This window comes from Myripristis murdjan, chromosome 20 (genome assembly GCF_902150065.1).
Source record: "Myripristis murdjan chromosome 20, fMyrMur1.1, whole genome shotgun sequence".
Taxonomy (NCBI): domain Eukaryota; kingdom Metazoa; phylum Chordata; class Actinopteri; order Holocentriformes; family Holocentridae; genus Myripristis; species Myripristis murdjan.
In genome coordinates this window covers 11,938,063-11,962,795 of record NC_043999.1, presented here as the reverse complement: position 1 = coordinate 11,962,795, position 24,733 = coordinate 11,938,063, and the positions used below count along the sequence as shown (strand labels likewise).

General features: G+C 42.2%; 1 protein-coding gene across 6 annotated transcripts in view; it reads left to right on the top strand.

Moving 5' to 3' along the window:
* Positions 1-24,733, top strand: part of rbm33a (RNA binding motif protein 33a) — a 31,706-nt gene that overhangs the window by 1,053 nt on the left and 5,920 nt on the right. Inside the window, exons 2-17 of one of the 6 annotated variants that reach the window (XM_030078753.1) lie at positions 2,120-2,198; positions 5,761-5,809; positions 6,317-6,390; positions 6,557-6,875; positions 8,811-8,966; positions 9,436-9,604; positions 9,782-9,999; positions 11,137-11,455; positions 12,567-12,628; positions 17,788-17,917; positions 18,338-18,702; positions 19,389-19,661; positions 19,900-20,208; positions 20,669-21,409; positions 23,109-23,294; positions 24,227-24,427. In XM_030078753.1, coding sequence (XP_029934613.1) covers positions 2,120-2,198; positions 5,761-5,809; positions 6,317-6,390; positions 6,557-6,875; positions 8,811-8,966; positions 9,436-9,604; positions 9,782-9,999; positions 11,137-11,455; positions 12,567-12,628; positions 17,788-17,917; positions 18,338-18,702; positions 19,389-19,661; positions 19,900-20,208; positions 20,669-21,409; positions 23,109-23,294; positions 24,227-24,427 — 3,650 coding nt within the window. Of the gene's footprint in view, positions 1-2,119; positions 2,199-5,760; positions 5,810-6,316; positions 6,391-6,556; positions 6,876-8,810; positions 8,967-9,435; positions 9,605-9,781; positions 10,000-11,133; positions 11,456-12,566; positions 12,629-17,787; positions 17,918-18,337; positions 18,703-19,388; positions 19,662-19,899; positions 20,209-20,668; positions 21,410-23,108; positions 23,295-24,226; positions 24,428-24,733 lie in introns of all 6 variants that reach the window. The other 5 variants (XM_030078757.1, XM_030078755.1, XM_030078756.1 and 2 more) reach the window with 5 other exon arrangements.

Below are 24,733 nucleotides of genomic sequence, written 5' to 3'. Positions count from 1 at the left end.
TGTGCCAGCATTGAAGTCATAAGGTTAATAAGGTAATGAGGATTTGCCCATAGTAACACTGGCATGTACATTTTTAAAACTATTTCCTATCAAAGGCAGACATGTACAGATTTTTGGGCTACTTTATGTAATGTGGGTCTGTGATAATATCCATACACAGGCATTAATTTGAAAATTCAGCTTGTTATGCAACCCTGGTCCTCTGTGTTGTCTTGGGAGACATTTTTTGCACATTAAGTTGGACTATACAGTTATTGGCATTGTATTTGGCCCAATAAGTTGATTTTTGTAATTTGTTCTATACTACATGAATGAGTTGCTCATGACAGCTAACCAGTGGTCCTGTTGTTGTTCTAAAATGAACACAGTGTGGTTGACATCTCTTAGGCCTACACCATTATCACTTTATGTGACACCTCTTGTGTAAATCTTGTCAAAGTTATTCTTGCCTTCAGAGCTGAATTTTATTTCAATCCATGGGTTTATTCTGAATCTGATCCTTATCCTGGGCACCAGGGTGGTGTAGTACCTAGGGAGAGGATCCAGTTCCCTGAGACTCTGGTTCGATTGTCTGTGTTGGCAAATATCTGCCATGCTAATACCAGTTCACTCCCTGAGCAAAAGGCTGAATCCTTACCAGGGCTCATGTTCTGTTGATGAACCTGACCTCTGGCCTCCCTGTGGTGGAGAGCAAGTCAACAGAAGTTACTCGCAGGGAACAATTCATTATGCTACTGTAAGGCGAACTTGCCAAATCACACATTTCTTGTCTTCCACCATGCTGGTAGCAGTACAGAACGGCAGGGCTGGCTAACAGAATGTCAATATTGTTCATGGTTCTGTCAGCCAACTCATTTATTGATATTGTGGGGTTTATAGTTGTGTTAGATGACAGAAAAGACAGCAAAAACAATAAATCCTCATTCCAGAAAACTCACTGAAGAATTTTATGCATTGACTTCATATCAGAAGAACCATCAAAGACAGAGCTTAAGTCTTATTTTCCCTGTGCACAGGCGAAGAAGATAACCTATGCACCAGTTATATAAAAATAACAATCTCCTGAAGCTGGCATCTGTCAGGCCCTCTGGCTAGGGCTGAATGATATGTCAAAAAATATATACATATATTTTGTATATTTTGTCGTTAATTTTAGAGATATTGTATTTCGATTGCAATATGATTTACAGTTTTAGGAGGAATAATACTTTATTTGGAACAATGTTTTTTTCACAGTGTTTTTGACCTGTATCAATAAAGTTTCCCTCCTGAGATCTGGATATTGTAGTTGACCATATTGTGATTTCAATAATATTTCAATTAATTGTTGAGCCCGACCTCTGGGGCTCATCTTCTGTGTCTTAACTGGCAAGAGCCTGTGCCAGTATTTGGCTTTTTTGCACTCTGGAGTGTAAAAAGTAATTACATTAAATCAGCAGGTTGCTATATGAACCTGGTCCAGTATGCAATGAATGTACCATTTAAAAGTCCCCATGAAATGGAATTTTACTGCATGATTTTATTTAGTTCCTGTTACAGCAGGATATCAGGGTCAGCCGTAACATGGGGAGGGATCATTCAAAATTAAGCAGTAGCATATCTGTTTTGGGAGAGCAGCACAGTTTTATTTACTGGGATGGTGGAGGGGTGGGATTGTTAAAAACTCTGTGCAGGTTTTATTGCTTGAAAATTTCATTTACATCTATGGGTGCAGTCTGAGCTCATGATACTTTTATTTCCTGTGTTTCAGGAAGTAAAAGTAAAAGTTTCATGGAGACAATTAGCATGTCGACCTGTTGTTTTGTTAGGAATTGGAAATGTTGTGGGTGAGTTGTATTGTGGAATTGGCTGTTTCCCACTTCATCCTTAGAATGGAAAAGGATGCTTGTGTTTTGGTGTTTTTGGCTAAAGTTTGGCTTTTTTGCTGTCTTGATGGTGAAACACAAATAAACTTCTTAAAATGTAGTCTTTGTGTGTTTGCTCCATGCTGTCTAGACATTTGCAGTTCCCAATAGGCCAATGGAGCAGAGTGACATGATGCCAAGAGATTGGCATATTTTAAGACCACAGTCCTTTGCACCGATTTTAGGCTAAAGGTAAAACTGTCTCTCGGTTACAGGTGATGACTTCGATGACTATGACAAGCCAGGCGCTGAGAGGTCACGCAGGAGAAGGGGCGAAGATGATGATCTAGACAGGTAAATCATCTCATTGTATATGCTAGCATGATATTTGAAAGCCTTGCTTACTACAGAGACATGAGAATGAATCAGTCACAAACTGCTTAAGCAAAGTAATTACAGAGACATCTAGCTGGTACATCGCTGTATTCTTGTAGTCCAGCACAGCTTAAGATTCTTATCTTACTGTAAATATAACCAGTTGTAGTGCTGGGTGATATGGCCAAATGTATTTCTCACAATAACTTGATCAAAATACCATGGTGACAATATTACAACTAATTTGTTGAGAGAAAAACTGGGCATGTAGTTACTCAAAACAAAACTTTAACATTCAATGCTTGTATATACCCTAATAACTAAAAGCAGTGTTTCAAGGATGAAGGCTGCACTTTGCATGATAAGCAGCTGAGAAAATATTGTCTGTAAATTCACATAAAGCTATGTAAACACCAGAAAAAAGTTAGATCTCATGATTAGTGCTCAAATGAAACATTACACACTACACATTACACATTGGTAAATTTAACAACAAAAATCCCTCAAAACAAAACACAATTTTGCCCACATCTTTGCATCCCTGTGCCTCCAATTTATAGCCTACTGTCCTTTTACATTTCAGTAGCTTGATGTATTGCAATAACAGTTGTCATAGTAAGGGACAGAGTGGGAATGATTCCACATGTGGACGTTTGCAGCAGTGTAATCACCTACCTGACAACCAACATTAAAATGACATTGTCCTTTTGAAATTTGTGTTTTTGCCCAGCCCTGCATTGATGTCCATATGACACACTTATTTTGCAAGACTGGTTGACATTCATCTTTCCAGTACTTTGCATGTGCAGAGTAACAGTGAATTTAGGGTTTCCATCTCTGGGACTACAGCTTGTTTTGATTGGACAAGTGAAATATGTTACAATATCTCCCATGAAATCAATGAACCAACTTTTTATGTGAATGAAAAATGCAGTCTGCTGCTGTTCCTAAAGTAGAATAGCAGAGGCATAATCCATTTACTACTGTGTGTTGACTGCTTTTCATTTGGTGCACAGAGGGTAGTTTTTTTTTTTTGTTTTGTTTTGTTTTTTTTGTGATCGTTTCTAAGAGGTAGGCTGCTGCAAACTGCTACAGTTACCATGGAAGAGGAAAAGTAGCACCATGTGGCACATTTTAACACCAAGTGTAAATAGGGTGTTCAAGTAAGCATCATTTTCAGTTTTGGGAACATATACAGAGAAATGTATTAACACAAAATATATGTTAGAAGTTAGAAGTTAAGTAACACAATATCGGTAGGCTTACTTGTCATTGATTGCTCAGTCCTAGTACCTAATTTGAATCTTAATGGCTTTATACTACTGATTAGGCCTATTAATTTTGTTTAATCATTCATAAGATCACAAAATGTGGGTTAAGTTTCATGTAAAGTTACTGACTGTCCAGGTATTTACTTTTCTGAGCTAAAATATTGGAGTAATTCAAAATGGTGTCATGCAGCTAACCAGTTAACACCAATGTTTTATGTGCTGCTAGTTCAAAATAATAGGGGTTCAAAAATCCAGGTCATGTTTGATATGCACTTTTCCCAATGCGAACAAGTCAGAAGTTCTGTTGCATAAACAATTAATCCTGTATAGTCATGCAGCCAGAATGAAATAAAAGTAGCAGATGGTTAATGACAACTTGTACATTAGTTTGATGTTAATATTTTAATGTTTTTTATTTTGTTTTATTACATGGCTCTGTTGAATACTCAGTTCTGATATGCCAGTGTATACATTCTGGCTTCTGTAATCATTGACTAGTAGACTGTTGTTTTGCATCAGATCATATAACTGCACTCAAGAAGCCCTGGCACATTTTTGATGATTTGTCATTCGGTGAACAAGCATAATTTGCTATTTACTATGCACAGACACTTGGCTAGTTAAGCTTAGAAGTATTACTTTATTCATAAAGCTTGAAACTTGTAATTTGTGGTTTACAGGTTAAATGACCATCTTACCCCCCCCCCCTAAAAAATTGTCATGTTTACAGATATACTTAAGTGTGGCATACAGTTGCTAGCTACAGACATTTCCATTGTTGCAGGCCTGCGGACATAGGCCTGTATTTTTGGTCAAAGCTTGTAATTTACTTTACCACTAAACTAATAGCTTGTAATGAAATAATGTTAAATCAGTGTTTTGCTTCTAATGACTAAATGTCTTTACTAAATAGTGCATTTAGAGGGACGATGTACAGGAAGCTAGTCATAATCGCAAAATAACACAGTGTGTATCAAGGTCCTGATGCATTGCCAGGCACAGCCTCGAAGTAAGAATTAAAAAGTAAAATAAGTAAGCGTGTAAAAATGCAGGGGTGTAGATACCCGATGTGGTCAGACCTGGTTTGGACAAAAAAAATTGAGAAATTATGTTTTGTTTCAGGTCAGCTATTTCAGGTGATAAATGTTACCTAGCGATGGAGTACAAGCAACATCTCGGCCTCGGGTCAAGTTCGGACACAAAAAAAGAATGCCTGTTGCGTTTGGGTCAGGCTTGGTTACTATGCTTCTGTCTTGGATCAGCTTCGGACAAAAATGTGTGGCCCGATTCACACTCTAAATAATACCAGCTCACCAGGTTACTTTGAAAAGGGCAGACACCATTTCAAACAAAAAACTTATAGCTGGTTGGTATGTTGTTGTATGTTAGCAAGAACAAATTACAGTGAGACCCTACAGTAGAAGGCTAGTGGAAATCCATTGATTTTAACTACTGTTAGTAAACTTGCCAAATGTGAGGGGGGGTGGTACGACTGCATATAGATGCATCTGTTCTTTGGGCTAGTGTTGGGCTATTGATCAGTTTTGCAGTGTTTACCTCAATCTTAATGATCCGATGAAGGTTTTTATACTGTTCCTTCAGTCAGTGTCAGTGTTCGTTAGACCTGATATATCGGCTGTCGGGGATTGTCCATCGCCGTTCATGTGCCCTTCAAATAGCAAAACGTGGGTTAGCCTAATCTGAATAGACTCACTTAAGGTGGTTTGACCTTTAAGTTGCATGCCGCAAGTCTGGCAATTATATCTGTAGTCGCTAGTTGTTGGCCTGACAGTAGGTGGTAGGAAATTTTTGACATATTGCTCGCCTCTAGTAGCCACTGTCACAAACAGTGTATTTTTCATATACTCAAGCAGACCAGCATTTTCACTTAATATAAAGATAACTATAGTAATTGAGTTTTCACATAATTACCTGAATTAAACCCATTGAGTGCTGGAAATTAATTTAATTACACGATTGTTAACCATGGAAACATTAAATCGCAATATATTAACTATGACTAATTGTGCAGCCCTACTAGCAATGCTTTGTCATTGTAATATAATCTATCTTCTTACCGCTATTTGCTCTAAACATCAAAATCAATCAAGAAAAGTCAGTGCCTACCAGTCTACCAATAATTATTTTTTCTGAGATTGACAGAATGAATAAGGTAAAACAATAAAATGTTTGATGTATAGACATACAACACTGTGCTACTATCCAGCTTTTCTAACCTTTTATTCTTTATTTTTTTTCTCTTTATAAAGTGATCTGGAAGAGGATTTGTTGCAGGAGGATTGGCTGTCAGGTAAAAAGGTAAGACAAAACAAAATCTCCTGGCATCTAACTTGTTTTTGTCTGCTGTCATAAGATACCGGTCACTTAAATAGTCTTACCAGCATGTGGTTGTTTCATCGATTGCACAAAGGAAATGGGAAATAACATCCAAAACAGTGTCTGTCTGGTGATGGCAGAACATTTACTGTAGATAATATAAGTGAGCAGTGGAGTTGTAGCAGGTGGCTCCTCCACAGGGGGAGTTATTGATGTGAACCAGGAGGAAGTACAGTGGACAAAAAAGAACAGTCTTAACCTGCCCAGATTGCCTTCACCACATGGGAATAAAGCATCCTTTAGGGTTGGAGGAGATTCCCTACCTCCATTTCTAACACAGAAACACACACCATTTTAGTTGTCTGGATTTTACCCATGTTTTGACTGTTTGCTTCAAATATGGTAAAAACAGAATATGGTTGCATTATTGTCTGTCTTGAATAAGAATAGAGTAACATTTTCCTATATTTGATTTGTTTTTTGTTTCAGAATCCATCAGAAGCATCAGATGAAGAACTGAACGATGACCTTCTACAAAGCGACGATGAGGATCAAAATATGATGTAAGCTGACTATGTCCACGTTGCATGCTCAAGTTTCATTCATTTTCATGTTTTTGATTGTTAAACAGACAAAAATAGGCTTTTGGATATTGAGGCTTAAGTGTCGCTGTTTTGTTTCTTGGAAAGCCCAGTGATTTTTTTTTGTTGTTGTTGTTTTTATTTTCAGTGGCCAGGAAGTGGACTTCAATGCCACATTCAGCTTGGGCACATCCTATGACCAGCAGGACAACTTGCAGGAAGCAGACTACACAGATGACATCGTCAACCTGGGTACAGAGGGCTGCGAGGAAGGGGATGCAGAGGAGGGGGGTTACCAGCAAGAGGGGGAAGAAGAGGAATACGCAGAGGAATACGGCCAAGGCAACGACACAGAGATGTCTGAAGACCAAATGGATTACACTGGAGAACAAGCTGAGGGCGATGAAGGCTATCAGGATGAAGTGTTAGACATCCAAATCAATGAGCCAATAGATGGCGAATTTCAAGTGAGTCTTCACATTTGCTCACTCACATATGTGTGTATATGCACAGACAAACACCCATACACAGGCACACACACTTTCTCCCTCTCTGTTTTCTTTCCAACTCTGTTGTATGTTAGAGATAATGTCAGTTCTCTTGTCTTGGTTTGGGCATGGTGAGAATTGAAATCTATTCAGGAGAAGGAGATGCAGGTTGGCATTGTGGGTTAGAGGAGGGATTAGGTTCATTATCACTTCCCGCCAGTTAATTTCTCCATCTTGCTGACAAAGTTTGTGTTGACAGCTTGTTTGGCATGCGGTAATGCTCTGCTGTCGCCTCCAAATCCCCGTGCCATTGTGACCTTGGGCCCTGTATCTTTGGGGGAGTAAGAGGCTGCTTTGTGTGGGGGAGATGTGCTGCCAATCGACGGAGGTTAATGTGGGGGGCTTTTATCTCGGGCTTTAGACTGGATCTGATAAAGTCTTGCGCAGGTGAAAAGATTATTGACCTTCCTGAGGACACCCCATACAGTTTTCTAATGATTGATGCGAGTTTCCCTTTTATTCGTTTCCCTTCCCTCTTAGCCTGGACTAAGAGGATCAAAGATAAGAGCAGATCCATGTGCAAATGTCCGTTATGGTCCATTTACCAAGGTGTGATGGTCTTTGGCACCTGACAAAGATATATTAGCCCTCCTCTTTTTTCTCAAACAAAGATAAGATGTTGACCTTCTTACTCAGGGTGCATTAGTGGATGCCTGTTTTTGAATTTTGGAAAACATCTGCAGGTGTGAAAGCGCATCTGTACGCTTATGTGTAATAACTATGTTTACAAGGTCACCAAAATGCCTGGGTTTGACATTTGTGTTTGCTGTGGTATTCATTCAGCAGTACTATGTGGAACAGTTTAAAGGATTAAGCTGTTGTGTCCCCTAGGGGCAACCTGTCCATCCGTCTCGTTTGCTGGAGGCTTTTTTTTCCCCTGCATTAATATGTGCTGTTGGTTGGCAGGTTAATGGAGCGCAACACCAAACACCATTCTGTGACCTACAGACTGACCTTATTTAGCAGTGAATTTCGGTTATCAAGTGTTATCGGCGTGTTTGACTTATGAGCAGCTCCTGTGTGCTAGTTATGTATCACTTAATGTGCACAGATTTTTAGCTTTTTGGTCTTCTGGAGAGACTTGAGATAATGTGTAGCTCGACCTGGAGGAAGCGAATGCAACATGAGTCAGACCGAAATTGTGTTATGGAGTAGTGGAAACTGACTTGTCATTCTACACAATGTTTGTGTGTGAGTGTGATGTTGTTGGCACTGAGTCATGAACTTACAGTGGGGCCAATAAAGGAGCGATTTGTGAAAGAGTCAGTCGATGATATTTTCACCATCATTGAACCGGAGAGGAGTGTTTTTATCTACACCCGCATTTCTGTATATCATGTCAAACATTTACATCTCATTGAATTTCAAATGCCGTCAGGAATAGTAATGAAGCCTTGCTCCCACTGTTATGGTAATTGAAGGGAGAGGGGTTGGGGAAGGGGTGGGGGGCTCCTCCCCAAAATCCGCTCTATAACATTTCAATGTTTTCCTTTATACTCTGAATTTTTTTCATAAACAATGCTACATTTCCATTTGTCTCAATCCCAAGTGTTTTTCAGCATATAACCACCAGGCCCGAATTCTGATTTATTTTAGCCAACAAATGACTGAAATCCATCAGTTTCCTATTGGATTTCAAATGAAGCACATAATGTTATCCTTTAGGGTGGCACATTTTTGCCATTCCTTGAAATAGCAATATGTTTTTTGTCATTTTGTTAATTGTCCACATAAAAATAGTAGAAGACATGAATCCTGTAAAGATTGAAATATGACAGGACGTTGCTGTCTCTTAACAGAGCATTGTTACGACTTAAACTAATCAATATGGGTTTTTCCATGCATCGTTTTAAGGATGATGAATACTCAACAACCTACGCTGATGAGCATGTCGTCCAACATGAGGAGGCCCCCGAGGAGGAGGGGGAGATGGAGGGAGATGAACAGCAACAGCAGCAGGAGGAGGAGGAAGACACTGCTGGGGGCTCTCAGGTCTTTGACTCAGAGGAGGTAGGCTCAGACCTCTCTTAATATCTCCTAACTGACACATTTCATTGATTTATTTAATTGATTACGCTGGCTTCACAATCGCTTTTGGACCTACACATAGGGATTTCAAGCTCCTAATCAATGATTAACTCTCTACCACATACTACCCAACATAAGCCCAGTTTGATTTCTGCTCTAAAGGCATTACTTTGATTGTTCAGTGTTTTGAAAGTAAGATTCCATATAGTCATACGGTGTATTGATGGCAAGTAAGTGTATTTTTCTCTGAATGCTCAAAGAACACTGTGGGAGGATTGTGAAAATTCACACTGAGGGTTGGAAGAGGGTTTGAACAATAGAACTTCACAATGAAGTGAGAAAGCACAAAGTCTCTGCTGACTTACTGTTCTGAATTTGCACTTGGTGGTAAAAGAAAAAGGACAAAAGAAATTGTCAAATACTGTTGGTCAAAATGAGAACATGTTTTCAGGTTGAGAATGAAGCTGAGCCTGAGGAAGAAACAAAGGAGGAATCTGATGAAGAGGACGATGAAGATGAGGAATCGGGTCGTCTGCGGTTCAAATCTGAGAGGAAGGACGTCTCTGTTGTGCGGTTGGCTGATGCGGGCAGTAAAAGGAGGAACATCCCTGAAACTTTAGGTACAAATAAGTTCTACCTGACACAACTCATGCTTGACATAGTTATAGCCATATTGAATTGTTTTACAGGATTGTTGAATTCCAGTCTTAACCATGTGCTAAAAAACATGTAATTTGTCACAATTTTGTCTGAACGCTTTCGAAATGGCTCTATTTTCTTGTTTTTTCTACCATCAGAACTGTCAGAGCAGGCCAAGGCAGATCTGAGGCAGTTCGAGGAGCAAGAACGGCAGAGGAAACAAGGCCGTTTTGGTGGCCGAGGAAGAGGCGGTGGGAGAGGGAGAGGTCGAGGAGGCTTCCCAATGTTTGGAATGGGAGATTTCAGGGGTGACTGTGGAGGCAGAGGAAGAATGAATGACCAGAGGCTCCCACTGATGGCGAACATGGGCATGCAGGTAAACCACTGTAGAATCACCCATCTGAACATGTGTAAAGGGATAATCTACTACTTGTCTGTACGCAGTAATACATCTCTTGATACTTAACTGCTCCTCTTAAAGATTAGCAGAAGGGAACATAAGGGCTTCACTGAGTAAGATGATTTGAAAGGGTTTGTCTCTGGCTTTACTCTATACCTTCTTGCATCCATCACAATTATGACAAGGCTGGATGTATTTGTTCTTGACATGTATTTTGTTCACTAGCGCTTCATTGTGCTTTCTAAAACCTCTGGCGCTGTGGTCGTTTGCTCATGAAAAAAGTCAATTAAACCACTCCTCGCTTCCCTTATCAATGTTGATATATGGATTATACCAAATCATTTGGCGGTAGTCCATTTAGACAGCATTATACAAAATTAAATTTGTTCTTTGCCCAGGATTTAGTTTCTTGTGGGCTTTTATTATTAGATATCTCTCCAAGCATATAATCCTTTCATTTACAATGCTCATCAGTTCATGCAAGGCCTTTGAAGGTCTAGGGAAAAGAAAGTCACTTTAAACATGTAACGTAAATAATTAGGACCGTTGGTGGTTATTTTCAGCAAAGCAGTGGCAAGTTATTTGCAGATCAATCTGTATACCAGGGTTAGCATTCTAATGCTAGCAGGGAACATGACTGTTACAAATAGTAGTCCCAGTGCTTCTCTGGGTCTAATTTGGCTTTGTTTCCTGGAAAAAAAAAACAAATACTTTCTTGTAGGCTTGTAAATTGTACATTAAAAGCAGCAGGAAATGGAAATGATTAGTTATTACAATAGCAAGTAGCTCAAAGGGGCTGTTATTCATTTGAAAAGGATATTTTGCGATCCTACCAAGGTTACCTTTTAATTTAAACTAACCTGAGTTGTAATTTTTATATCACTGAAAGCAATTTCTAAATAATCTATTCATATTTAATTCTTAGCAGAGACTGGCAAGAAATTACTTTAGGAAACCGTCATCAGTCTTGGTTCGGAATTGACACGTTTCCTTGCCAGCACATGACTGCAAGCAAGGATAGCAGATTCCTCCAAGAAAGCAATGTATCTTGACAGGTTGTTTTGGTTTTCACTCCTCTCTCTCTCTTTCTCTCCACTTCTCTCCAATTAGCAGCCGTCCTCCAGAATGCCTCACCCTCATCATCCTCATCAGCAGCAACTGCAGTCACAGCAGCAGCACCACGCCCCGGGCCCAAGAGGACCTCCTCCCTTTCACGAACATGGGGGCCCGCTGGCCCAGCAGCCCCTACAGCCCCTCATCCCCCCACACATGGCTCACCGCTCGCCACCAGTGCGGCCTCAGATGGAGCCACCACCACGCATGATGAACTCCCCACCACCCAACTTTCCCCAGCATCACCAGCAGCCGACACAGCCCAAAAACATCCACATCAACCCCCATTTCAGAGGCCCTGCATCTTCCTCTGTACAAGGTAGGCCAATATCCACATATCACACAGAAGCTTTTTCTTTGCAGTTTTGAGGTTAAAACATTGAGTGAGAATCAACTTATATGGCAGTAGAAGCATTTTCCCCTCTTTTAAATGTTTTTCCGGGCTTACCATTGAGGTGATAGGACACTCAGCAGAGGTACATGATGCCATTTTGGTTGGCAGTTATCCTTGCACTGCCCTGAAAGGTGTCTGGATTAGAATGTCATTTTGTTGTTTGGTTGAATGACAAGTGAATAGCTCTCTCAGCCAGTAATGGGTTTATCCCCTTTTTTTCTGGCAGCATCACCATTTCATTCCGTGAGATGGGTTTATCTGGCCTGTCTGTCCAGGCTACGATTGAAATTTTGTTAGTGAAGTGTGTGTGTGTGTGTGTGTGTGTGTTGTATTGTGCTGCTGGGATGGGGGTCTGGGTTTTGCTCCTTAGAGGAAGACTTGCACTGGAAGATCAGGGATTGCCTCTGGTTATGATTAAATGTGTGTGTGTGTGTATATGTGTGTGTTGTGTGTGTGTGCACGCTTGGGTGCTTGTATACGTGTGTGTGTGTGTGTGTGTGTGTGTGTGTGTGTGTGTGTGTGTGTGTGTATGCATGATGTTATATACACATTTATGTGTTGTTTTTTTTTAAGAGTCTAATTAAAGGTTTTCCAATTATTGATGGTGCCATAGAAGTGCACTTAACTTGATTTGTGCACCTGTACCAGAAAAATTCAGCACAGTTGCATGTTGTTTGTTGAAATGTATTATGTCAAATGTTGTCAGATAATAGATGTCTTAATATTCATTTTTGATGTTGAATTTGAGAAATAAACCTCCTATGTTTTAACATTTCGTTTTGCTCCTAGCTGGTGCCCAGCTGTGTAAGGATGTGAGCAACATCTCTGAGGTGATATTTAACATGCATGCCTGTGTAACAGCCTTTAGCACAGAGGTGTCTAATGGGCTCCCTCCTTTTCTGCTATTGCCACCCTCTCTGACTCTCTCTCTCTCTCTCTCTCTTTCTCTCTCTCCCCCTACTGCCCCTCATTTTAATCTCTCTCCCCCTCCCCCTCTCTATGCCCCCCTTCTCTTTCTCCCTCTTTCTCATTGCAGTGCCCTTGATGCCTCCTGCTCAGAGCCAGCCCAGACCTGCTGTGGGTCCTCAGAGGTTCCCTGTGAGTAGCAGCTGCTCCTCTCTCTCCCTTTCGCCTCACTTTCTCTCCCCCACCACACGGTTAGCGTGCCTCTTTGTGAGGGCAATATCATTATGGCAATTAGACCGCCTGCCCTGGCCAAATACTGTTAGAGCAAATCTGTAAACACTGATACGAGTCTGGCTGCACAACTGGAAATGCTTGATAGGGGCTTTAGGCGGTAGACTTTTGGAGGTCGAGGCTGCAATAGCGGGACTTAGTTAGCAACTCTTCATGGATGGGCTGGGGCTCAGACTAGCCAGCATGGCACATAATGGAATTGTGAAACCAGGATATACTGCCAGTTAAATTTCACTTTCCACAAGTTTGTGTCCCAAAGCCAAGGAGACCTTTTTTGAAAGCTATTTGAATTAATCAAACATGCTGGTGGGTCGGTGGGGCTGGGGTGAGCCTCTTGCCTTTTTGCACCATATATTCTGAAGGCCAAATTTCACGTCAAAGAAAAGGGATCTTAACTTAGTAGCTTGACTGTGAGAAAAGGTCCTTTATTTCTCTAACAAAGAACCCATCCCAAAGATGACAGGAATGACTTTAAAGTGATTACTGTATTGGAGAAAATGGCTTGCCAGCCGCCCAGCCACAGTGCCTTAAGTTACTCCATCCTTCCAGCTAATGATGCCCAGGCATCAGGTGGTGCTGCTGCTGACAGACACGTTCCTGGAAAGCATATTTTATATGGATTTATGCAAATAAGCTATTGGAAAATAGCTGCATCCAATTGCATTTCATGTGGCTTTACAAGCCCTGTTGACAAATGAGTTCGGCTTTCATATTGGAGTCCTCCTCTGTTACTTATTTTTTTTTACTCAGCTCTTGTCCCCGTTGAATGTCAGTATCACCCATTTCCTGTTTTTAGAGGTCTGGGTATTGATAGCACAGTAGCATGAAGCTGTTTTCCCTCTTATTGCAAAGTAGGAGGTGGGGTTGGACGGGTCTGCTGACAACTGGGCTGATGCATAGCATAGTGTTGGATTCCCCAGCTGTCAATCACATTTAGGCTGCTGTTGCCAAGGACACAATTTGAAATGCAGGTGACACACCAGCCGGCAACACTCCATTTACCACTGGGCACCTGATTACTCATGATTATCATACATTATCATCCCATCAAATTTAATTGTTAAAAAGACTGGGGCAATGGGGGTCATAGCCTCTAGTATCACTGCATTTAATTTTTGCTAGTGGAGACTCGTTCTGAAATATTAATCTAGGTGCCAATTAAACTTAGGAATATTTAATCAATTTTGATAATGACAGTCTGTTTAACCACAAAATACTCATGTAAAGATCCCACCACCTTCAGTATTTAATAATGTAGTCAGGCTAAGCTGTACTCTGTTCTGCTCACTACCTTTTTGAAGTATTGTATTTGCTTTTGTGTATTTTGATTAATTAATATTTTAATCAGAAAAGCCTGATTGGTGACCCTCATAGTTGTTACTCTCATGTCGATAGTACTTTGTCCTGAAAACAAAGAATATTTTTTAAAGGATAATTCCAGTCATTTTCAACCTGGACTTCATTTTCCTTGTTTTGGCCATTGTGAGGGTTGAATGTGTTGAAAATTTCATCACTTACTTCACTGTAGAGCTTTCATACCCCCGGGTCGCCTGGAGCACTGCTGTCCAAAACACACACTGGCCAAAACAAGCTCCAACAGTTGAATTCAAAAAGCAGATAAAACACATCCTGACAACACTCTAACACACAATGCAGCTAAATATAACTTTAAATAACTGTGATTAAACAATTGCAATATTTCACTCAGCATTATTATAGCTTATTCTTGTTTCTGCCCACATCAAGTCATGTCATAAGAAGTCAAAGAACAGCTTTTTTTTTTTTTTTTGCTTCAATGTGAAAATGCGTTTTACCTGTTTTTTTTTTTTTTACACTTTTGAAATGAAAACCTCCCATTAACTACAGCAGATATGTCTTGATTATTTTGAGTGTGGTTGAATGTATTAGTCTGAATATAACAGGTAATCAGGTTTTTTGTTGTTGTTGTTGTTGTTGTTTTTAATTTTTTTTTTTTTTTTTTTTTTTGTCACACCTTGGACTGCCAGCATTGGTGTAGGTGCTGTTGTGTTTACTGCTTGATATTCTTTGACAAGTTGTTACGCCAGGTGGGAGAATTTACAACCTGCCAAAATGACTCCACATTTTCCTTATGACTAAAGCTTTTTTTTTTTTTTTTTTTTTTTCTTTTTTTTTTTCACAGCCACTATCTATACAGATACGTCATATTATGTATGGTACATCAAAAGTGATGATGGTAGTGATAGAAGACACTGCTAACAGTCAGGGTCATTTCAGGACAAAAGCACTGGCATTATCATTTTATAATGCCCTGTCAGTCACTAAGTATACACAACATGAAACATTACCATGTCCTCTTAATACCACAGTTATTTCTAAAATTCCCATGAGGCCATAGGTATAGGTATAGTCTTAGGGTTGAATGAGAATCTGCACACTGTGGACCTCCCGTGACATGTTATTGCCCATCTTTGTGCTACAACATATGTTTTCTCACTATCCTCAGTCAATGTGATTATGGAACCTTGAGGCATCAGCATTGTTTTCAGCCCCCTTGCTAAGAGATTGAAGCTAACCAGGCTAAACTAGCAACTGTTACCTTAGACACAGAACAGAACAGGCGCCCCGGTAGCTCACCAGATAAGAGCCGTACCACTTGTTAAAATTGAGTCCTGATCACAACGTCCTGGGTTTGAATCCGACATCAGGCCATTTGCTGCATGTCATCCCCTCTCTCTCCCCTGCCTTTCCTGTCTCTTTCTGCTGCGACTGCCAAATAAAGCAGAAATGCTAAAAAAAAAAAAAAAATCTTGAGAAAAGACAGAACAGAACTACCCAACACAACCACCTAATGTTAACGCAGACTATGAATCACTGTCAGTTACAGTTAGGCGTGTTTTACATGGTGCAACTGGAATGACATCTTCATTTCCTGGCAGCTTAGTTGTTTTGGAGTTCTATAGGAGAACCATCCAGTGAAAATCATGAATTTTCTTTGCATCATCATTTTTAATGTTCCATATCAGTTTGGTGGCATTGTAACGGTGTAAAAATGTCATTGACAACCAGCAGCGAATTGCATGGAACTTGCATTGTGTAAAACCGTCCTTACAATGCTCGGCAAACATAGCAAATATTGTCTTAGAGAGAAGATTAGAAGAGCAGCCACTGTGGAAATGGTAGAATACCTCAAGGCAGTCTGGTAGAAAAGAGATTTAAAAGGCTTCAGAACTGTGTGTCCAGACAGTATCGCTAACTGGCAAACACCAACGCATTTCAGCAACAATTTCTTCATCCAGGGTTAAATGGGTTGTTGGCATTTATTATTGTATGGATATATGCCCATCTTTTCTACTTCTATGGTGCTTCAAAACCTTGTGGATGTGTTTATTACCAAATCATCTGTCTGTGTTGCTGAACAGCTGAATTAAACATAATGGTGGCTATGAGTTATACCTTCCATTCAGTTAAAAAAAAAAAAAAAAATGAATTTTCAGTGTTTCAGTGTTCCCCTACATGCTGTTGTATCAGTGAGTGGGGGTCATTTTGTTGTGAGTTTGGTTGCACATCTATTCTTATTTTGGTCTTAGTTGGGTTCTAGGGCAACATATAGCACTAAAGCTGTCCATATTTGGGGACTTCTCAGGGAAATCCAGTTGTTTTGACTGAGGTCTGAGTGTTGGTATGTCTATAGCACAATGGTGCAGCATTGTTAAGACAAACAGCAGTACATAAAGTAATACTCTTTTTTTTTTTTTCAGTGCACAGTGGAAGTTAACATTTCGTTTATTAATAATGGCCAACATAAAATATGTTTCCTTAAAAATGTATTAGCCCCCCGTCTACATCCCCATCCATTCAGTCAGTTACAAATAATTTATTTTAATATTTTAATTGCAGTATATCCTTGACTGTTTAATTAATGCTCTGTAATATCACCTCCAACAGCAAGGAAGCATGCCTAGCATTTGACTGCTGAGTTGGCTAGTTATGATCACATAATATTTGGGGAAGTGGAAGCATAGTCCATACTGGTAGGCCTTTACTCTGTACTGGCACAGCCTAACATGGACCCAGACATAGCGCATCATTTCTTAACACAAATTTCTCCTCTCCATCAAATGGTCTGACATTTGGCCCCGTACCATCATATGACATTTGTCTTGGTTATCGGCCGTCTGCTGAGGGCTATCTCAGCATCAGTTACATATTGAGCACCGCGCAGCCTGTTTATCAAGGATTAGCAGTGAGAGGATGAGCTGTGTTACTTCAGACGTATTATGTGGACACTGGAGCCTCGCTCTGCAAACCTGTCTGTCTGACCTTTAGAAGCACTGTGATAGTGCACACAATAACAATGTGATCCTCTCTCCGTGTAAGCCCCTTTGATTAACTTTCTATTAAGCAACTTTTTGAGACTCTGGCCTTCTAGCATTCAAACACCTCTGCCTGTCTCTAAATACCGCCAGGCAGCAGTGGAATAAAGATGGATTAAGCCTTGATAGCATCTTAAGTAATTTACAATAGGCTTGGAGGAGGCAAGCAGTCCATTTGTGGAAGTGCCACGTGTTGAATAGCAGGTTAATTTTTCAACAGAGACGGATGTTTAAAGAATAAAGGAGACAGTTATGAGGGGGATTCGTATTCCAAGGAGGGATTATAGGGTTGTTATCTAGTTTTCCTTGGAAGGTGGATGGGCGAGTGGTGTGCATGCGAGGAGAAGAAAGCTGTCGAACATACAAAATGGTTGAAACAAAGAGGCGAGCACTGATCCCCATCTGAAATACCTTTTCCTTGTTAGAGATGTAGGTGTTTAGACGGCCATATCAACAAAGCCCCAGCTAGCATTAATGCAGATTTGCTCAAATTCATGCTCAAGGGTTTCTTAAATATTGGCATGCATATTGATGTTAACAAGTAAAGATTCTGCATCATTTTAATGACCCCAGCCATTCAATTACAAGCTCTCCCTGTCTGATGCAATACTCAACCGCAAATCCCCATTTTTCATTAGTTTAATTTGTTTATGATTATGGCGCTCCCAGTATGGACTACAATTCATGAATTTTGTGTTTTCCCAGGGACCGGGAGACTTCCAGCAGCACATGCCTGGTAATTTTAGTCAGCCCCAGCGGCCCCCTCATCACATGGAACCCTTTAGGAACCAGCCACCTCCAGCCCCGCAGGACAGAGAGCCCCTCTTTATCAGCGGTGAGTCTCACACCCAGCCTTGAAAAGGGTTCAAATGCCCTCTTAGCATATTTAACCGTATTGGGCATCACCCCTGGCAGTATACCTACAGGGTTTGCTGTTAGCACTCTGCTGCTGCTCTATTAGGAACACTCATGTTATATGCATGTATACATACATGCATTTGAATGAACTGTCGAAACTTCATGGAACATATATTGTTGATTTTTCATCCATAGTTTAATGTGGAGTTGAATACAGCCCAAATGGTGGTTTACACTCTCCTGTTGATAGAGATGTTGGGCTGCATGTCCCCTTACATGATCTTATACACCTGGAAAAGGAGTCACTGATTTATTGGAAGTGGCCCTTCAAGACAGAAAATAAGAAGCTGACATCTTTGTTTTGTTTGTTGTGCAATCTCTCCTTGTCTTGGCACAGAGCCACGGTTTCCTGGGCAGCACATGTTTGACCACCAGGGCCCGAGCCCTCTGATGAACAGCAACAACAACCTCCACCACCACCAGCAGCAGCAGCTGCCCGGCCAGGGGCACATGGGCTTTGGGCAACCAGGGCCAGCCTTCAACCAGCCGGGCCAGGGTCCGCTAGGCCTTTTTCAGAGAGAACCTCCTAGACCCAACCTCCCTCCTCACCAGGGCCACCAGGGGATGGTGGGTATGAATCAACAAGGTGGCCCCCCCAACCAGCCCAGGCCCTTCATTGGCCCCCGCCAGCCCTTTGGCCAGCAGCAAGGAAACCTTTTCCCCCCTCCACAGCTCCAGTTTGGGATGCAGGTACGACTAAGAGTAAGTGATCTTTTTAACCATAGATGTGCATTGTGCTCTGTGCATGAGATGATCCTAAAGGTTTGTGATGTGTTTACCCACAACTGGTGTACTGTTTGTTTGGTGTTTCTTCCCCAATCATGCATGAATTTGCTTGCTAAATATGGTAATTTCCTTTTACCATGATGTTTTCTTAGCATCCCCCCAATCCTGCCTCTTGTAATTCTTGTAAAGGCGCCTGACAAACAATGCGCATGCTTTTTCTATCATGAATTTATGAATTTTGCTGGGTTCGCTCTAGATTATTAAAATGGTTGAGACTAGAGTAATGAACACATAAATAAACCAGACTAGTTTCATATTCGCTGCTAGTGAAGCGTTGAGGAGAAAGACTCATGTTTATTTGAGAGGCCCCTCTCTGTTTTGCTGGTGAGAGGCATAGACAAGAGCTCCCTCTACTGATGGAGTCACCGATGTAATACTACTGTGCGGCTATGTGAGGACACCAATTGGAGGTTAATCATATGCAGAGCATTTTCAGATCCAAGAATACAGAAAAATATATACATAAGGACTGATAGTATTGTGGTTCTGTAAAACAGCATCTGAACATTTTGCATTATTTACTGCTTCAGTGTTAATCTTCTTATTCTGCTGGTTTATTCTTGTTTTTGTTTTTTGTTTTTTTATTTCCCCTGATATTTCAGGGCTTAATGCAAGGTCCTCCTCTCTCCCAGCTCCCGCATCACGAGCCAGTGCCATCCCATCAGCCCATGCACCAACAGCAGCAACATCATAGGCAGGACTTGCCTCAGCACCATCAACACCACCAGCACCCGCTAAATCTCAATGAGCAGCGCCCAATGATTCACCACGGCCAGAACCCCTTCCATCAGCAGCAGGCACATGGTGGCCCGAGGCAGATGACCCCCCGCTTGCAGAACCCACAGCAGCGCAACGTTTCCAATAGGCCGAGGATGGTGAGAGATTAACATATTAGCTGTATCTCTTTTCTGCATGCACTGATTAATGTAGTGATGAAATTAGGTCTGCATTTTATTGATGTCTCATTCTAATTTATGTGCATTATTCTCTTAGCTTCATTTCTCAGTTATATTTTCACGAAAGTATAGTGATAAGCAGATATAACTAAATTTATGTTAAGAATTGATCACGGATACATCCATTTTTTAATTTTTAATTTTTTTTTTACTCCAGCAAAGCCCACCTGCCTCCAAGCAACTGCAAATGCAGATCCTTCCTCAGCGAAACAGCAATCTACGGGAGCTCCCAGTAGCACCTGGCAATACAAACATGAACAATACCCGCCCCATCACCACCCCTGCCTCCAACGTCAGGCCTGTTGCCAAGGCAACACAAGGGGTGCGACCCGGGCAGAACGTTCAACCAGTGCCTGGCAGAGGAAGAGGCCAAGTTGTTGCCAAGACCATATCACAACCTCCGGGAGCCGGCAGGACAGTAGTTCGCAAGGAAATCCCAAGCACACAATCCAACACGGTACCAGAGGTCAGCTTTTTAGCACTGTACACAATAGAGGAATAGGGAGTAATAATAAATAGGCCTACTTTTTGACATACTGCCAGCACAAAAAATCCAGATAACTAAATATCAGTGTTTTTTTAATGTTTTACTAAATTGGCCCTGGAAAGCATGAGATACTGTCATAGATTTTTTTTTCTGTTAAATTCAGTGACTGAGAAACAGTAAGCCCAGCCAAGCTTATTAGTGTGCTGAGAAGGACTCACATTTATTAGTGGTGCAATCATAGGGTTGTTAATAACAAGTCTCAATCCATCGGGAAGAAAAGATCAATAATATCACATATTTCTCTGGGGTATTGGCTTTGATTACAACAGTGTCTCGTGCCAAGTAATGTGGTTCAGACAGGGAGTGATGGTGAACAAGCAACCCGTTGCAGTCACAGAGAACAGGGAATGATATTGTCAAATTGTGTTTTGTGTGACAGGACCCTGATGAGGACGAGGAGACGCGGCAGTACCGTCTTAAGATTGAGGAGCAGAAGCGGCTAAGAGAGGAGATTCTGAAGCGGAAGGAGCTGAGGAGGCAGATGCAGGCTGGCGTCAGGAAGAAGGAGCTGTTGGAGAGGATCAGTGCCCAAGCAAACCAAGGCCAGGGCCCAGCTCCTTCCCAAATCCCGCCTGCACAACAACAGCAGCTGCAAATGTTGCACCCCCCACAACAATCACATCCACCACCGCCGCAACAGCAGAGACAATTTCCCAACAGACCACAACAATCACAAATAAACCCTCACCAAGGCACCCCCTTTCCCCCCAACGGCACCCCTCAGACCCCGTCACCGCGCCCCAATGTCAAGACACGGCTGCAGATGGCGAAGGGAGCTGGCCAGCAGCAACAGACCCCTGGGCCTGGTCCAAACCAGCAGCAGTGGCATCAACAACAACAAAATCAGCAGCAGCAGAGAAGGAACAATACTGTGCAGAACCTAAACAGGCCTGGTGCTCCGATCCAGACCACCCAGGTCTCCCAAAGGAACATGCCCATTCAGGGTGCCTCCTCAGCAGGTCCTGGCCAGGCCCAAGGTCAGGCTCAGGCTCAGGCTCAGCCTCAGCCTCAGGGGCTCAAACCTGGAGTGAAAAGAACTGTGATGCAGCGGGCCAAGAACGCTGGTGTTGAAGGCCTGCAGGTCCCACAAAAAGTCAGAGTCGTCAAACTTTCAGGAGCGGTGAGCCTGTGTTTTCATTTCCATGTGCAACTGTTTTGGTCCCACATACTGTATGTGATCCTTCAGATCTGATTCAGCCACAAGGGACATGACCTAAACCAGAGGAATTTTTGAAATGGTTTTAAATGCCACTGATTGCCCTTACAGTGTCTATTTTGTAATCTAAAAAGATACCTAACCTATGGGAATGACACACAGTGATGTCTGTGTCATTTTGGCAAAATTGATCCATTAAGAGTTCCTTCCTTTAAGCTTTGGTTTCTGGTATTGAAGCCAAGATGCCTTCACACACATCTTACCTTTAGAATACAGAAAGGCTATAGACATTAAAAAGAGCGGTATGACATTTATCTGTAGAGTTGGAGACACTTTGTTGCTGCTCTTAAAGGTTGATGTCCTCTTTTAAAGGTAGAAGAGTATTCTCTGAAAGATAGAGGTCTCGGAGAGGATAAAGCAAGAATGACAGTAACACCAGCAAAGTCTAGAATTACCGCCTCATTGTCACTGCTGGCTATTTTATACTCATTTGATAAGTTACTGCTGTGGCCTTAATTGCACATTAATCTCTATTGAAAAACCACAAAGGCATGCATGTTAAACATTCATACTTGTCATAGATGAGGCATGTTGGTGAGATGTGATAGTATTTGGAATAAGCCGCTTTCTAACTCCATCCCAGAGGATCAAGCAGCGGAGCCAGAATCGCAGGCTGGCTGCAGATGAAGATAACTGGGTGTCAGTGTGTTAATAGAAACCTGTGCAGAGCTATCTGATGTGCTGCATGTCAGAGAAAAAAGGGGGGATGGAACGTGAGTGAGAGAGCGAGAGAGAGAGAGAGAGAGAGGTAGAAGGAAATGGAAAGAAAGGGCTAAGGCCCGTAGCTGTGTTGAAGATCCTCCAGATGCTCCCTCTTTCACATTGTTCTGCTGTCATCAACGGCAGCCTGACAATGTTATCTCCTCTTTTTTTCTGTCTCTCCATCTCTCTCTCTCTTTCCATCAACCCATCTCTCAGGTGTGAGGCAACAAAAGAATGCCAATCCAAGACCCTTGTAATTAATCTTTCTTGGCAGCGGTGGGAGGGCATAATACCTGTGTAAGAAAGTTGCCACTTTTGAGGATTTGGATTTGTATAGCTTAGGCACCCAGATAAGGGGCAAATTATATTTTCATCAGGAATAATACAAAGCAGCACAAGGCACAAAAGCCGGGGGATGGAGGGGGTGGTGTAAGGGGGATGGGGTATACATCAAGCTGCTGTCGTTCCAGTGTAATGCAGCTTAGCGTTTGATGGGTGCAATCAGGAGCTGTGATTTCTATAGGAGGGATTAATCCATTTACTCTCAACTGGGGACAGGTCGGAGATATCGCCGCTTTTCTTCCCCTGTATTGATCTGTCACATCTCTCCGCAGAGTCGAAGAAGAGACGACCTTCAATTCCTGCCCGCATGTCGACAGAGCTGAGCTGTGACTTTATTTGATAATGAGACCATCACCTTGTTGGGATGATCGTTTTTTTTTTTTTTTTTTCCACAGGCTGTCTGATAGGGATCCGGCACATTTTCAGTTTGCTTTGTGGATGTGGCCTTGCGTGTCTCCCTGTTGTCCGTAAACTTGACAGTGTGCCTGAATAGGCAGATAAAAGTCGGAATTTTGTTTGAGGTGCTAAATTAGTATTGTCCCCCATCATCTGCATCCAGGGTGGAAAGGGGCCAGAGGCCAGCGGCCCAGCACAGCAGCAGGGCGCCCGGACGCCATCGCAGCCCAACCAGGGCCCCCAAAGGAAGGTTACCATGGCAAACACTGTGACAGGACAGCCGCTACAGGGCCTCGGCGTGACACCCCAGGCTAGCCGAGGGGGCATGGGCAACCCGCAACACAACAGGGTATGTTTTAAATGAGCACTTGGTCCGCTTCTGTACTTGGGATACCTGTATCCATCCCACCTAAAAACATAGTGTAATGGTGCACACTGTGTGGTAATCGCAGTTGTGAAATAAAAAGAAGGTGAAATGTCCTCTGTAAAGTTGTCCTGTGCCGCTGGCGCTACCCTGGCATTCGGTAGACATACCAATCGAGCAGCAGTGGTAATAAGACAGGACAGTATGCCAGGTGCTGGAGTATTGACAAGCTGAAAGCAGTGTAACATGGGGGGCTACACAAGGTCCCCTGGCCTCTCTGCACGCCTGTCACCACCAGGCTGCTGTCACAGTTACCATACTCACTGACGCTGACAGGGTAAGGCAGCCACCATAACGCTCACTTGGCTTCTCTCTCTCCCTCCCTCTCTCCCTCTCTCCCTCTCTCTCTCTCTCTCTCTCTCTCTCTCTCTCTCTCTCTTCCTCTACGCACCCCCCCAATACACACACACACACACACACACACACACACACATACTGCCTCCTCTGCTCTCCTCTCGGGGTCTCTCCCTCCTCCTCTTCATCTGCAGCTGAAGAAACATACCTCTCAGTGACGAGCTCCTATGAAGATACAACCTATGCGCATGCCATGCACTCACCATGTTCTGACGTTGACGCTCTATGTAGAAATATGATAAGTCAATCAGGTGAAAGCTCGGGGTATCTGCAACGTAGGGGAGGGGGAAAAAAAACAGCCTTTTCAGCTTTTTAAATTTATTTGTGCTGAAAAACACCAGACCACAGGAGATATATCATATAATTCCTTTTCACACATGTGAATGGAGGATTAAAACATCAATGTCTCTGTAAGCAGCAAGAGGTTCAATCTCTTCTTTTCTTATTCCTTATTTTTTTCACCTTCATGTGGGCCATTTTTCTCACACTTGGTTTATGCGTAGGTGGTTGTTCCGGGCCGAGGCCGTGGCAGAGGGGTGGCAGGACCCGGGGCAGGGCAGATGGGCCGAGGTCGTCCCATGGCCACCAGGCAGAACCAAAGGGGTCCAGAGAGCCAACCGTGCACTGTGTCAATCGAGGGCCTCTCCTCATCCACGACTGATGTTCAGCTGAAGAACCTGCTCAGCTCCATCGGCCCTATAGAGGTCTGTGCCACATGTTTCACTGCAGGGTTTAATTTCCACCGGGCAAAGTAACCCTAAAGCCCCCAATTCATGATTCATTTGTTTGTAAAATTTGAGCTGTAAACATGATGTACATACCTATTTATATTTTTTTGTACTTAAGCCAAGTACTTCCTGGTTGTGACAGAAGGAGTAGAATTATTTCTAACCCACCAGCATTTAGTAGTAATCAAATGCCCCTGCTATGGTCCTATAGCGCCCTCTGTTGTAAGTTTAGGAAAAAGGGGGTAAAGAAAAATGAATAAATGAGTGAATGAATCAGTGAAA